At 45.6% G+C, this 15,367-nt stretch overlaps 1 protein-coding gene across 1 annotated transcript; it reads right to left on the bottom strand.

The window, feature by feature from the left end:
• Positions 1-6,495: 6,495 nt before the first annotated feature.
• Positions 6,496-14,082, bottom strand: PGRMC1 (progesterone receptor membrane component 1). Its single transcript, XM_083595761.1, has 3 exons — positions 13,280-14,082; positions 8,835-8,990; positions 6,496-8,147 (listed from the first exon to the last, which is right to left on the bottom strand). Exons 1-3 carry the CDS (start codon positions 13,611-13,613, stop codon positions 7,966-7,968), a joined length of 672 nt encoding a protein of 223 aa, XP_083451887.1. The 5' UTR covers positions 13,614-14,082; the 3' UTR covers positions 6,496-7,965.
• Positions 14,083-15,367: the final 1,285 nt, after the last annotated feature.

Raw genomic sequence — 15,367 nt, 5'->3', positions numbered from 1 at the left:
TAGGAGCTGGGCTTGGGTTTGTGTGCTCCTCCACATAGAAAGAAAAGATTGAATGGTTCAGGGGAGTATTCCACGTTTCGGTGAATGCAGACGCTCCTTGGTTTGGTCATTCACTTCTGTGGGGAGGACAAGTAAAATCACCCCACTGGTAAAGGGACCCCTGACCTTTAGGTCCAGTCGCGGACGACTCTGGGGTTGCAGCGCTCATTTCGCTTTATGGGCCGAGGGAGCCGGCGTACAGGTCATGTGGCCAGCATGACTGGCGAACCAGAGCAGCGCATGGAAAAGCCATTTACCTTCCCGACAGAGCGGTACCTATTTATCTACTTGCACTTTGATGTGCTTTCGAACTGCTAGGTTGGCAGGAGCAGGGACCGAGCAATGGGATCTCACCCTGTCGTATGGATTCGAACCACTAACTTTCTGATCGGCAAGTCCTAGGCTCTGTGGTTTAACCCACAGCGCCACCCGCAGCCTCACCCCACTGATAATCCCAGCCAATTTCCCTCCAGGGATGCTCCCCAAACCTCCAGAGATAAAAAGCAATTACTTCTTCATATAGCACTGCAGAAGATAACTTTAGCTAGCAGCTCCCTTATTTAATCACTCGGGAGTGTCAGTTTCTACACAAAACTGTGCTGAACTATTTCCCTGCTTTTTATGTGCTGCCAGAATTTTTATATATATATAGAGAGAAAACACTGGTTAGGTTGCCAAAAGATAAGACATGTGCAAAGTAACCTTGCAGATGTTTTCTAGGATTCTTTGTCAAATGTCTTTTTAAAGCAATTGTGGATACGTGTTCTGATTCAAGCTTGTACTGCTTGGGGGAAATCTGTCTTAAGAAAAATAAAAATATTTATGTAAATTTGTTTAAATGCTAGTTCCTGATAATTATTGGCAAGCAACAACCAACATAGTGTATTGTTTTGAAATTAAGGTGGTTCTAATGGCCAGGCAGTTGAGAAATGGCAAGAAAAGTGAGAAACCTTTACAAGGAGGGAGAAAGAATATTAAGTTTACTGTCATCTACTGCAGGTTTTTGCTCCTCTTGTTTGCACCCATATCATCTGGAGGTGCTAAACCAGCCACATAAAATTCGATTGCTACGTTCTAGCTTTGCGTTCATCCCAGGAACTGAGAATTGATTCATAGGCCAGACTTTTCAGTAGCAGAAGGGCTTATAGAAAGGAGGGAAGATGGCTGTTCCACGACAGGCTAGTGCTAGTATAATTTAATGCTTGGCCTTTGCCCCATCAAGAATGGGCCTTGGGCTCAGCTGCCTGATTTGCTCACAAAAACAGGCTGGGCCTGAGGCAATAGGAAGGTTTGGTTCTCTGTTGCAATTACCATGTTTCAAAACCGTCAGTGTTGAATTTCCAAAAAGAAGTGTCTGGGTTAAAATGTTCCTGTGACCTCTGTGCCTTTTCAGTACGTAATTGAAAGTCTTGGTTTTTATTTCTTTATTAAATTTGTATACCACCCTTCACCCACTGATCTCGGGGCAGTTCACAGCATGTTAACAGGGTTTTTTTCATGCTAATCATTTGTTGATGTAAGAAGCTAGTGTAAAAGGTAAAGGGACCCCTGACCATTAGGTCCAGTCGTGACCGACCCCAGGATTGCGGCACTCATCTCGCTTTATTGGCCAAGGGAGCCGGCGTACAGCTTCTGGGTCATGTGGCCAGCATGACTAAGCCACTTCTGGTGAACCAGAGCAGCACACGGAAATGCCGTTTACCTTCCCGCCAGAGCGGTGCCTATTTATCTACTTGTACTTTGACGTGCTTTCGAACTGCTAGGTTGGCAGGAGCAGGGACCGAGCAACGGGAGCTCACCCCGTCGCACTCTGATGCATGTCTACTCAGAAGCAAGTTGTGCTGTTTTCCATGGGGCTTACTCTTACTTAAGTGCACTTAAGAATGCAGCGTAGCAGCAAATATATATATACAGAATATCTGCACAGAAGTCCCATTGAATTAAATGGGCCTTACACTTCCGCATTAAGTGCACAGAGGAGATTGCAGTCTTAGTATTGCTGCTGCCTTACTTAATGGATTTTGGACATAAGATCCAGGCTTTTGAATTTCAGACTTGCACCAATACAAAGACAAGGAGAGGAGATATGCCAGAGGTGAGTGTGTTCCATTCTGCACAGCGGTTTACCTGATCCTATTTGCCTAAACCATGGGTGGCAAACCCGCAGCTCTCCAAAGGTTAAAAAGGTAAAGGGACCTCTGACCATTAAGTCCAGTCGCAGACGACTCTGGGGTTGCAGTGCTCATCTCGCTTTACTGGCCGAGGGAGCCAACGTTTGTCTGCAGACAGCTTCCGGGTCATGTGGCCAGCATGACTAAGCTGCTTCTGGCGAGCCAGAGCAGCGCACAGAAATGCTGTTTACCTTCCCACCACAGCAATACCTATTTATCTACTTGCACTTAACGTGCTTTCAAACTGCTAGGTGGGCAGGAGCTGGGACCAAAGAACGGGAGCTCACCCCGGGACTAGCTAAACTAAACTAAACTTGGAATCTGGAAAAGGTGCCAGGAATCCCAAATCCTTTTGATGTAAGTGCCCTTTGGCCACACAAGTGACCAGGCAAAGTTTGGGAAGAGCCTGAATTGCAGTGGTGAACAAGTTTTAATCCATCCCTCCTCTACCTTATCCACTCTGGAAGTGGCCTATGCCATAACACTGTGTCTTCTTCCTGAACCCCAGTGTATAGGCTTGCTGTGGCTATCATGTGGCAATTGGAAAGCCCACTGTACATACTCAGAAACATTCTTCGTCACCTGCTCTAGAAGCAGAGGGAAGGGTTGTAGCTAAGGGGCAGAACGCTTGCTCTGCATTCAGAAAGCGGCAGGTTCAACCCTGGGCATCTGCAAGTAGGGCTGAGAAATTCCCCACCTGAAACCTTGGAGACCTGGTGCACTCAGCATGGATGTTACTGTGCGAGGCAAACCAATGTGCTGACTTGATAGGAGGAACGTTCTGAACTAAGCCTTGGCTTTGTGGTTGAAGAACCTAATTGTGAACATTGCACACAACATGGCTTGACACAACTTTGCTTGGAAAATGTATTGCAAGTGTCTTTTTTTTTTTTTTAATTCTCCAGCAGCAACATTCTAGCTACTAGCTGGTACCGTGGGGATTTTGAGCTCTTCAGTTTGCCACTGCTTACATAAATATGAAAGAATCCCTGTCCCAGTGGCATAGAGATTGGTTATGTAAAACCTAGTTTCAGACAGTTAAAAAAAGGTGGATTGAAGTCCCTAGAGATTTATAGAACTTCCTTAGTTGGAAGGTGTGAAGTTACTGGGAGATGCAAGGATAACAGAGCAGTTATTATTATTATTATTATTTTGACAGGTCTCAGGGTGGTTACAACATAAAACCACAATATAAATATAAATAAAAATGCATAAGAATAAAAACTCAATAAAACCCCCTCCCAAGCACATTTAAAAAGGGCATTGCAAGTCATTCAGCCAAAGGCCTGATTAAAGAGGAATGTCTTTGCCTGGCGCCTGAAGTTACCACCCTCCAGACTTCTCGAGGAGGCACATGAAGAAGGGCCTCAGATGATGATCTCAGGGTCCGGCTAGGTTCATATGGAAAGAGGCAGTCCTTGAGGGACATTGTGGTTCTGAGCCGTTTAAGGCTTTATAGGCCAAAAACAGCACTTTTTATTGGGCCTAGAAATTAATTACCTTACCTCTCTCACCCTGACCTAGCCACTGTGATCCACGCGACGGTCACCTCCAGACTAGATTATTGTAACTCGCTCTACGTGGGGCTGCCCTTGAGACTGACCCAGAAGCTCCAGTGGGTGCAGAATGCTGCAGCAAGACTCCTTATGGGGTCCTCGTCGCGGGATCACATTCACCCAGTGCTATACCAGCTGCACTGGCTCCCGGTGGAGTACAGGATCAGGTTTAAGGTGCTGGTTTTAACCTTTAAAGCCCTATACAGCCTAGGACCCTCGTACCTACGAGACCGCCTCTCCTGGTATGTCTCACAGAGAAACTTACGGTCTTCAAATAAAAACATCTTGAAGGTCCCAGGTCACAGAGAGGTTAGGCTGGCCTCAACTAGAGCCAGGGCTTTTTCGGCTGTGGCTCTGATCTGGTGGAACACTCTGTCACAAGAGACTAGGGCCCTGTGGGACTTGACATCTTTCCGCAGGGCCTGCAAGACAGAGCTATTCCACCAGGCCTTTGGCCAGGGCACAGCCTGACTCCCTCCTTCGGCAATCTTCGCGGAGCTCTGGCCCAATGGTTGCCAGTGGTTTAATTTGAATTAATTTTATAAGGAATGATTTTAGAATGTTGTGTTGTGTTGTACTGTTGTACTGTTTTCTTATTGTTAGCCGCCCTGAGCCCGGCTTCGGCTGGGGAGGGCGGGATATAAATAAAATTTATTATTATTATTATTATTAATTGGTAGCCATTGCAGCCAAACCAGGATCAGCGTAATATGCTCCGTTGAGCAACCTGGAAGGCACTCCAAGCCACTGAGGCCACCTGAGCCTCAAGTGACAGTAAAGGATCCAGGAGAACCCCCAAGCTACATAGGTAAAGGACCCCTGGATGGGCTCATCTCTGCTTTCAGGCCGAGGGAGCCGGTGTTTGTCCACTGACAGCTTTTCCGGGTCATGCTGCTAGCACAGGGGTAGGTAACCTAAGGCCCGTGGGCCGGATGCGGCCCAATCGTCTTCTCAATCCGGCTGTGGACGGTCCGGGAATCAGTATTTTTACATGCGTAGAATGTGTCCTTTTATTTAAAATGCATCTGGGTTATTTGTGGGGCATAGGAATTTTTTAATACTTCCCCCTGAAAATATAGTTCGGCTCACCACAAGGTCTGAGGGACAATGGACCAGCCCATGGCTGAAAAAGGTTGCTGACCCCTGTGCTAGCATGACTAAACTGCTTCTAGTGCACGGAACACTGACGAATACCAGAGCGCACAAAAACGCTGTTTACCTTCCCACCACAGTGGAACCTATTTATCTACTTGCGCAGGTATGTCTTCAAACTGCTAGGTTGGCAAGAGCTGGGACAAAGCAGTGGGAGCTCATCCTATTGTGTGGATTTGAACTGCCATCCTCACGATCAGCAAGCCCAAGAGGCTCAGTGGTTTAGACCACAGCACCACCAGCATCCCTGCCCCAAGCTACATACCTGCTCCTTCAGACGAAGTGTAAACCCTTCGAGAGCAAGCAACCTCCCACCCATCTGGTCTAGGAAACAGTGCCTTAGTCTTATCTGGATTGAGCTTCAGTTTGTTGGATCTCATCCAGTCCATTATAGAGGCAAGACACCATGCAATTCCATGCAACATTATTACAGAAACTACTTTCAACTTGCAGAAATTAAGAAAGAGCACTATATATAGCATGTGCAAATTTCTTTGTGTTGTCTAATTTCCTATCTCTGAACTTTTTAGTAGTTCAAAAGGAGTCTAAAGGTACAAAGCCAAAAAATGGGTGGTCGAATTATTACCCTAAAATAGTTATAAATCTAGTCATAACCTTTGGAATTCTAACTGAAAGCCTACTACCCTACTTGAATGTGCTATGTTGGAGAAAAAGTTCAAGTGCAGTTCAAACTTGGTATGAATACATTATTTAATTGGGTGAAAACTTCTTAATTTTCAGGGGAGATTTAAAATCATTCCTGCTTTCCTAAGTGTTTGGGGGAAAATACTGTTGCCTGAAAAATAGAGTTCTTAAAATACAGTACAGTGGTACTTCAGGTTACATATGCTTCAGGTTACAGACTCCGCTAACCCAGAAATAGTACCTCGGGTTAAGAGCTTTGCTTCAGGATGAGAACAGAAATGGCGCAGCAGCAGCAGCAGGAGGCCCCATTAGCTAAAGTGGTGCTTCAGGTTAAGAACAGTTTCAGGTTAAGAACAGACCTCCAGAATGAATTAAGTACTTAACCCGAGGTACCACTGTACTTAAAAGTATTAGCCATGATTGTATGCAAGTATGTTATTAACCATTTTATCACTGATCTGGTTGCTGCCCTGGGCCAGCCTAAATCTGTGTTGATAGCAGGGGTTAGGCCTCAAAAATATTTCCTTAAATGATGCTTTGCCACTCAATGGTGCCCAAAATCTTCTGCTTAGTGGCTTCAGTTGACCCTTGTCAATAGAATAAGAACACCTTAGTTGTGTGAACAAACCAGTACATTGGAGAGAGGGCTTGTGTTGTATGTGTTATAGAAAGTTATGTATCTTGCCCTTCCACAGGGCTGTTCTTATCCAGTTTCTTATATTGTGTTGAAAAGCTGTGAAGTAGCTTCAGCCTTGCTCTACTGAATGTGTGAAGACTGAAATAAATATCTGATTAGAAACCCACTGCTTATTTCATGAGGAGCATTGGAAGGCACACAAGTGAGAGATTCCATTATAAACACTTCCATTTCCTGTGACACAGGAGTGCTAATTACTGCTGGTTAGTTTTCAATCAGACAATGAGGCGCCAACTTTTAAGGAAGATTTTATTTTGCCATTTAGAAAACAAATGCATGCGTCTTGAGTTGGAAACACCCCCCCAAGAGACACAGCAGTACAATTAAACATCATTTAGTGTACTATCAGTTAACCTTCCAGGGGTAGGTCATGATATACTTCACCCAACAAGTGACAAAAAAACTAACAAAATCTTGCATTAGAAACTGAGAATATCCAGCAGCAGCTGAACTTTTGTTCTTTATCATACTGGAAATTCAAAGAGACACCACTTATTGCTTTGTATAAAGAATGCAGGAAAGAAACTAAGTCATGTAAAAAATAAAACACATTGGTACAATAACCTTAATCCAATCATTCCCACTGTTGGGGTTATCTAAATGGGTCTGTGTGCTTATTGTTTCAAGCTATTTACCCATAGTAAGGCCAATCCTAATTTCATTTTTGTCTTCTGCACTTTGCAAGGGTTCTGTGGTACAGAGCACCCTGCAGCTGTACAGTAATGGTGAGCCAAGCATCTTTGAAGTAATGGTTGTCTAATCCGTAAGCACTGTAATCAGTGTATGCTGGTGAGCTTCCAAAGAACCTCTCAGCTAAGGATGCAGTTCAGGCTTCACAAAATCAAATTTTAAGCCATACATGAACTATGGCTATCTAATCTAGGCTCCACAACATACACTAACATCAAAGAAGATATTCCTCAGACCTAAACAAGTCTTTCTGCAGGTTTTAAAGCTGTTGTTTTAACATTTGTTCGAGGCTGCATTGGTGGATTTTTTCCAGGTCCAGTGTTCATGGATCCTGCTTGCTCCCAGACCGTTCTAATGAAATCTGATGCAGGGGCTTTCGCCATTGGGTTGACCCAGCAAAGGCAGATGTTTATATATACCCCATATTTGGAGCAATACATCACTAAGGAACCATATAATAGCCCCTACTCCCAAATATTAACAGTAATCAAGATTATGAGTAAACCATACAGAAGCAACTTGCAGTAGACATAAATTGAGAATATGTGCCCGAATATGGGTTATGGTGGAGCTGTAGTTAATAAACAGAGGTCAGATTTTTTAAAAAAAAATAATAACAACAACATTGCTGCTGTAAAGGAATGGAAAGCTTTTTGATCCCCTTCGATTCACTGTGAATACAGGAAAGGGAGAAAAACTCTACCTTAACAAATACCTGCTATCTACCAAGCTGGAGGCCTTTTGGAAAGCACCATTAAATGTATGGAAACTGCACAGCATCAAGACTTGGGTGGCTGCCCCCTTTATTTACCAAAGACCTGGGTTTTGTATCACATTATCTTTAAGAAGTTTAGTGCTGACTTGGCAAGGTTATGTAGGAATGTAGATTTAAATGTATTTAATTAAAGATAATTCACATACTATTTCTAAAACCAAAACTGGTGTTTAGACTGAGAGAAAATCGGAATGCAAGATTTAAAAAAAAAAACCATAACAATTTCAAGATCGTTCTCCACTAATCATCCTTGCGAGCCTGGGCATCCTTGGGTTTCTCCTCTTCTTGGGCTTTTCCTTCTTCTTGGGGTTTTCCTTCTTCTTGGGCTTTTCCTCCTTCTTGGGCTTTTCCTTCTTCATCATCTGAATATACAGTGTGCTCTTCCCCGTCCTTCAGCAGCTTGCCCACGTAGTGGTATTTAACTGAATGAAGACCAAAGAAAAATACTTTAGTAAACATCCACAAACTTTGGGTACCAACACTTTTTGGGGAGGCAGTTGTGGTGACGCTTTAAATGTAAGGTTAGAACATCCTTGATACCAATAGTGAAGTCAACAGAAACCCGTTCTGTTTAGATGCTGCAACAGGAAAATTTGGATTGTGTGTGCTAAGAAGATGACAAGTTTTTATGCAAATACCTGCAGAAAATTTCCATGGGTTTGCATTAAAATAGTTCCTCTGTCTTGCGGCAGCAATCCTAACTGCACTTCCCAAAGAACCAATTCCATTCAACTTCAACCTGTGGCATTCTGGATGATGTAGGACTCACAAACTCCAGTTAGCCTCAGCCAGCAGAACCAAGGGTCAGGAATGAGAGCTCTAGTCCCAGCTTCATCCAGAAGGCCAAAGGTTCCTCAAACCTGTCTTCAGGGATTTGCTTCTAAGCAAAGATGCTTGGAATCGTGCTATGTATGGAATCGTACTAATAGCACTGTTTTTAGTTAATGCTAATGTAAAACAAATTCATCTGGAAGACAATGGCCAACTCGTTTAGGAAAAAAGTGAGATGGGTTCAATCCCCAATCCATAATCAGTTATTGACCAATATGATCTCGTGGGAGGGTGTAAAAGATTAAAAGTTTTGGGGCAACAACATTTGAAATACTTACATTCGAACTGTTGTTCCCAGTCGCTCAGGGTCTCTCTCTGGGTGGCATCAAGATCAGAAAGATCATCATGTCCCTCCTTTAGAATCTCTCTATCCAGGCAGAAGGTGGCAAGGCCTCTGGATGCATCCCTTCCACCAAAAATCCCATAAGGACCATCTTCAGAGAAAAAGAGTGAGATATTAGAATGCTGATACCTGCCTGACCATAAGGACTTGATAACAAGGTCAAGTACACATGACATGCCAAATGCCTGCACTCACATCCCCTCCCATTTGGCCTCTAAACTTCTGACATGAGTACTTAAAACAGGTGTTCGAAATTACCCAGATACCTGGCTTTTGACCACTTGTGACTAAGTGAAGCTGCCTGGGTGCCCGGATGGCACCAGACATCTCCACCTGGGGATCATTGGATCTGGACTGTTTCTACACATTAGCAACACACCCTGTAGAATTCTATCAGCTGTATTTTATCTGCACAGTCAGAATGCATTTCTGGAACCAAAATGCTTTTTTTCTGAGCAGGTGCACTCACCATTAAGAAAAAGAGGTCAGGATAGGCCAATATATATATGTGTGTGTTGCTAATATGTAGAAACAGTACTCCTTCCAGCCAGAATGGCTGCTGGTCAGGCACCTGTGGGAGGCCAGTGGTTCCATATTCCTGGTCTGCACCAAAACTTAGAATTAAATGCAACTCCCCATCTGTCTTCCTATGGGAAGTCTTGAGTTAGCACAGGCATAATGGGCAAGGTCACCCCCACCCACTGTATATGCAATTCTGGCAGGCTTCTCTATGGACTTTAGACAATAAAAGTGTAAATCAGTAACTTTCCTAGTTCATCACTCCCTGATTTCTCTGAACTGTTGCTGGAACACCATAATTTTATTTTAAAATTTCTGTACAATCAAAATCTGTGGGTTTAAAAAAAAATGGGAGGAGGGGGGGAATCCCCCTCAATTTCCCCAACATAGATTCACTTTCATCATGAGGTCTAGAAACATACATTAAGATTGGATTATAAATTCCAGGCTCTGAAGCTGCCTGGTAGGAATTACTGAGACACTTTCAAGAAGAGTATGATCTATGCTTGGGGAGGGAATGGGGGTGAGGGGTGGGAAAGAGAAGTAAACAACAACAGACAACAGGCAGCACATTGTGAATAAGGAACAAGGAGTAGCAGAAAGAAACTATGCAAAAAGTAGGCCATATGAAACTGTTGCCAAACAATATTTGCCAAACAACATTTAGGGACATAGAAAGTTTTGGCAGGCGAAAGATTAAAGTGCTTGCTGACCAGGAGCAAAAAGGTATGAGTGGGGATTACTTTGAAGCCATTCCAAGCTTCAGTGGCATGTTGCATCTGAGTTCACTGGAGACGTCAGATCTCCTATCAGTTATGGTTGACATTCTGGCAATTGCTCTCAGTCTAACCTACCTTGCAGGCTTGTTGAGAGGATTAAATAGGAGGAACTCCAAAGTATGCAGCTCTGAGAAAACACCCATGGCTACCTTGCTGTAAATCAGCAATAGAAGGGGGACAATTTGTGGTGAAGTGATTGGGGGAGAGGTATGGATGAGGTTAAGAGGGTGCTTCAGCTCCCCACCCCCACCCCTGCTGCTTGTATTGGAACTTTTATTTTGGAAATAAAATCCTTTCTTACTTCCATGCAACAACAACAAAACAGTTTGTTGCCATTTTGTTAACATTCATTTGCCTGCAAAAGTCTAGTTAGGCCGCAGGCTCTTGCAGAAAGAGCGGGCCACAATTAATCATAATCATCCATCTATCTTCCATAGTTGAATAAAAAACGAAAGTTGTGGAAGAGCCATGGTATATGTTTAGCTAGCTATACAAAGGGCTCTGTATAGATCCTGCGACTGCACACTCTGGCCTTTCGGCTTGCCCAACATCTGGGTTGGGAGAGAAAGGAGAAAGTTTGGGGAGAAGCCTCTGGGTCTTGTGCAACCACAGGGACTGCATGCCAAGCAAAGCTCACCTTGAGAGGTGCTAGAAAGAGACAATAGGCCAGAGTGGTCACCTCCCTCCCTCTTTCAGTGCCTGGGGTATAATCCCCTCTACAAAACAAGACTGGCTGGTTAGGCAGGGAAACAAGGGGGAAGGGAACTGGGCAGAGTCTCTCCTTACATCCGAAAGGCTGTTTCAGTGTACCTCTTCCCAGTGTTCCCAGTACCTGAGCATTTTAATCTAAAGATGAGGAAGACTTGTCTTGTTGGATTTACCACTGAAGAGCCAGGCACACAACACACATAGCATTAATGAAAAAAGCAAGGTGGTGCCTTGAACCAGGTGCCTCTCTAGTGCATTCCAAGCCTAGGAATTTGTTTCCAGCACCGGAACTGAATTGAGAGCACAATACTTTCACAATAAACGCCTGCTCCTTATCAATAAGGGTCCCCCCCCCCATTTCTGCAGCTTAGTTGCAGTCTACAACAACAGGTGGGCAGAAGGTAGATCAAGCTATATTAACATCTCTGGATGGAATTGCAGATATTCCATACCAATCTGCAAATCACCCAGAGATATTAATACAGCCTGATTTATCTTCTGCCCACCTCTTGTACCCGAGACCAATCCAGATGCTAACCTTTCATATGTGTACTCAATATGATTTCCGTCAAATTTCTACCTGCCTCTCACGTTCTGTGCTTCTCTTTCCACTGCCCTGGAAACCCATTTTGCTGAGTCACACAAAACTTGGTTTTGTGAAACAGCGCACCAGTTCTAAGCTTCAGGCGCAACTTTAATGTGGGGACCATGGCAAACAAATCTCTGGAGTCCTAAAGGGCTTTGGCTGCTAATTTAAAATGAAACAAAGAAGCAACTGAACATCACCCACTTCACAATCATCTCTCAGCTTCTATTTCCCATCACAACTGGCGCAGAGCTTCACAACTGCTCCCTACCGCAAGTCTGGTGTGCACACCTTCCCTCTCCCAGGCCCCCCCCCATGCTTTTTGCACAGAAAGCCCGCTGCAGGTCAAGAATAGACTGTACTGGCCTAGGTGGACAGACAGTATCACAGTTGAATAATGCTCTTCAACCAACAAAAGCACTCAAATGAGGGGATGGAACAAAAAATAGTTTACAGAGAGGCATTTGGCCTCCACGTTCCTTGCCCCTATTGTAAAGCAATGTTTCCCAAACTTGGGTCTCCAACTGTTTAGGGTCTACAGCTCTCACCATCCCTGGCTACCAAGACCAGTGGTCAGGAATGATGGGAACTGTAGTCCGAAAACAGCTGGAGACCCAGGTTTGGGAAACTGCTCTAAAGTGCCATGTAAATTGATGACAATGTAATAACAGTACATAAATATTTCCTCCATTCCTGTCACAACAGTTGCAATCCCTCTCTCTCACAGTTTCAATCAGGATGGCTGATCAATTGGAAAATGGTCAACTATTTAATTCATATTTACACACAGTGAGAAAGTAGATGGCGCAACACATTATAGAGCCCCAACGAAACAGCCAACCCACAAATCATTAGAGGTGCCATCAAAGCATGAGATTACCCAATTTTAATCACTATTTACAGGTGCAGCAGTTTTTTACTTAGCAAATGGGTCAGGATTTTAGGCACTGACACCAAACCACAACACCTAACTCAGAATTAAGATGGTGAAAAGAGAAAATAAATTCTTCAAATGCAAACTTGTAGCAGAAGCCTGGATTTAAATTATACATTCTTGGGAGGAAATGAACAAATGCTGCCATTGTACTGGTTATTCCAGATTGCTATAAAGTGCTGATCAGCACGGAGGCAAATACCCCGATCCAACGAAAGCTTACTCGAGAGCAAATATTAACTGCTCAGTAAGTCTAGACATGGCCTATGGCAGCTTGGCTATTACCCAATTCCCTCTTGGGTAAGCGACAACGAAATCTGTGGAACTTTCTTCCGAGCAAACGCAAGCAGGCTCAAGCCTCGCAAACCTCAACCTAGACCCAACAGCATTCTGCTTCGAAAATATCATCTCAGCTACATTTTTTTTAAAAAAAACCGAATTCGACCGCAAAGCGAGACACACTTCCCCGCGAGCAAAAGCCCCGCCAGGCAACTCCACGGGGCTAACCTCTAGAGTAGACCTCTCAGTAGCATACAGACAACATTTGCCAGTTTAAGTGGCTTTTCCGGCAAGGGACTAATTGCTCTCTTACAATATATGAAATACTGGCTTGTTTGGAAAGACTCAACTGAATCAATTTCCAACGCTAGCCCAAAGTGGCCTTGCCGCGAGGTAAAGCAAACTGACTCAACAGGCAGACTGACCCGGAGCGTGCCATGCAAGATTGCACAATTCGCAACCACCACGCCACCACCCCCCTCCCCCCCAACGAACTTCTGCCTGCCTGCCCCGCTCCCCCGCCCCCCCCCCGCTGTAACTAGGGACGGAAAGGGCGCAAAAAAAAAATCTCATACCCGGCCCGTAAAACTTCCTGGCGCGGGACACGTCGAAGACCTTCCCGTTAATGGCCATGAGGATACGCTCGTTCTGGACGCCGTCGAAGGGGCGCAGCTCTTCCAGAGTGAAGTCGCGGCGCTTGAGCTTGGGCAGCGGCGGCCCGTCTTCGTCGTCTCTCTTCTGGATGGGCTGGGACCGATCCCCCCGGATTATCTTGTAGAGCAGGTAGCAGCAAAGGCCCAACAGCATCAGGTTGAGCGGGGAGCTCAGGATCGCCATAAGCAGACCCGGGTCATCGGCCTCTACGTTCTCGCTGCCCGCCGCCGCCGCCGCCGCCTCGTCTTGAGTCATCCTGGCTGGTACTTTTGCGCTCGCCGTGGGTGTCCGGGATCTGTAGACAGTGGTCTCTCGGTGGTCTCTCGGTTAGCTCCTGGGGTAGCTCCTGGCTTAGAAAGATCCAAGGCAAGAATCCAAAGGAACAGGACTCGGAACAGGCCAGGCGAGCGAATATAAAGAGGAAGAGGAGGTGGAGCCGGGGCGGGCGCAGGATGAGCTGGGATCCAATGTACGGAGAGGTGGGAGGCGCGCAGCCGGAGACGGGGTGGAGACTGAAGCGCCGCCGCGCTTCGGAAAAGTGTTCGCAGGTGGGCGGGAGAGGAGAGAGGGACCCGATCCCTATGCAACTCAGGTTGTAGAACAAATTGCTTCGATCAAACAGTGATAAAAAAACTTCTCTGGCTTATCCAACAATTACATCAGGCCAGGAGTGCCGACTTGAATTGAATATTTGCACACACATAACCCCCCCCCCCCGCGTAATTGATCACATGACGCAGTGCACGCACTCCATTGAATGGCAGGGCCCTTTAACTTTGTGGGAACCTGGGGTCCTCAAATATTTTATTGGGAGGCCAAATACACCTGTGCTCCGAGAAGTTGGCTGCTATGCATAAGGCATAGGATTACAATTACAATATGCCCTTTCACAGGCAATTCCTATTAAGAGCGGATTAAAGCAAGGATATATATTGGCACCATTCTTACTTAATTTTTATATCAACAATTGCATTCCTGATATGGCATCCCATGTTTTGCAAAGTGTGAAGTGCTCATTCCATTATACAGTATACTGATAACCAGTGCTTTTTTCTGGTGGGACATTGGGGGGTATGCATACCCCTAAACATTTTGTAAATCGAAGTTTGGCCTCATTGAGGGGCAGTATTTCAACATGAGTAGGAAAATGTTGTTGTTGTTTAGTCGTTTAGTGGTGTCCGACTCTTTGTGACCCCATGGACCAGAGCACGCCAGGCACTCCTGTCTTCCACTGCCTCCCGCGGTTTGGTCAAACTCATGCTGGTAGCTTCGAGAACACTGTCCCACCATCTCGTCCTCTGTCGTCCCCTTCTCCTTGTGCCCTCCATCTTTCCCAACATCAGGGTCTTTTCCAGGGAGTCTTGTCTTCTCATGAGGTGGCCAAAGTATTGCAGCCTCAGCTTCAGGATCTGTCCTTTCAGTGAGCACAGGGGCGAACGAAGGCATCGTGACACTGGAGAGGGGCGTCACTACGTAGGCCGCATGTGCAGCCTTGCTACGTACAACGCATGCACTGTATGTAGCGATGCTGCACATGCACTGTACATAGCGGTTTGCCCCCAGCGCCACTCCAGCGCCATACGGAAGTGCCGGGATCCTCTGCTCATGGCTGCAGCCACAAACGGAGGATCCTCTACATGTGGCTGTAGTGGCGATGGAGGGATCCCACTGCCATCCATACGGACTCAAGCAGCGCTGGCAGCAAAGCGCTATGCCCTCTGCTCGCAGCTGCAGCTGCAAATGGGATATCCTCCACATACACCTGCAGCGGTGCAATGGTTGCTCGTGATGCCACGGCGGGGCGAGCCCCCACGGGGTGCCTTCTTGTCACCTCCCCGACATGGCACCCAGGGCGCAACTGCCCCCCCACCCCATTGCAATGCCACTGAATGAGCACTCAGGGCTGATTTCCTTCAGAATGGATAGGTTTGATCTTCTTGCAGTCCATGGGACTCTCGAGTCTCCTCCAGCACCATAATTCAAAAGCATCAATTCTTCGGCGATCAGCC

Source organism: Podarcis filfolensis, assembly GCF_964270895.1.
Source record: "Podarcis filfolensis genome assembly, chromosome: Z".
Taxonomy (NCBI): domain Eukaryota; kingdom Metazoa; phylum Chordata; class Lepidosauria; order Squamata; family Lacertidae; genus Podarcis; species Podarcis filfolensis.
This window is presented reverse-complemented; position numbering and strand designations above follow the sequence as displayed.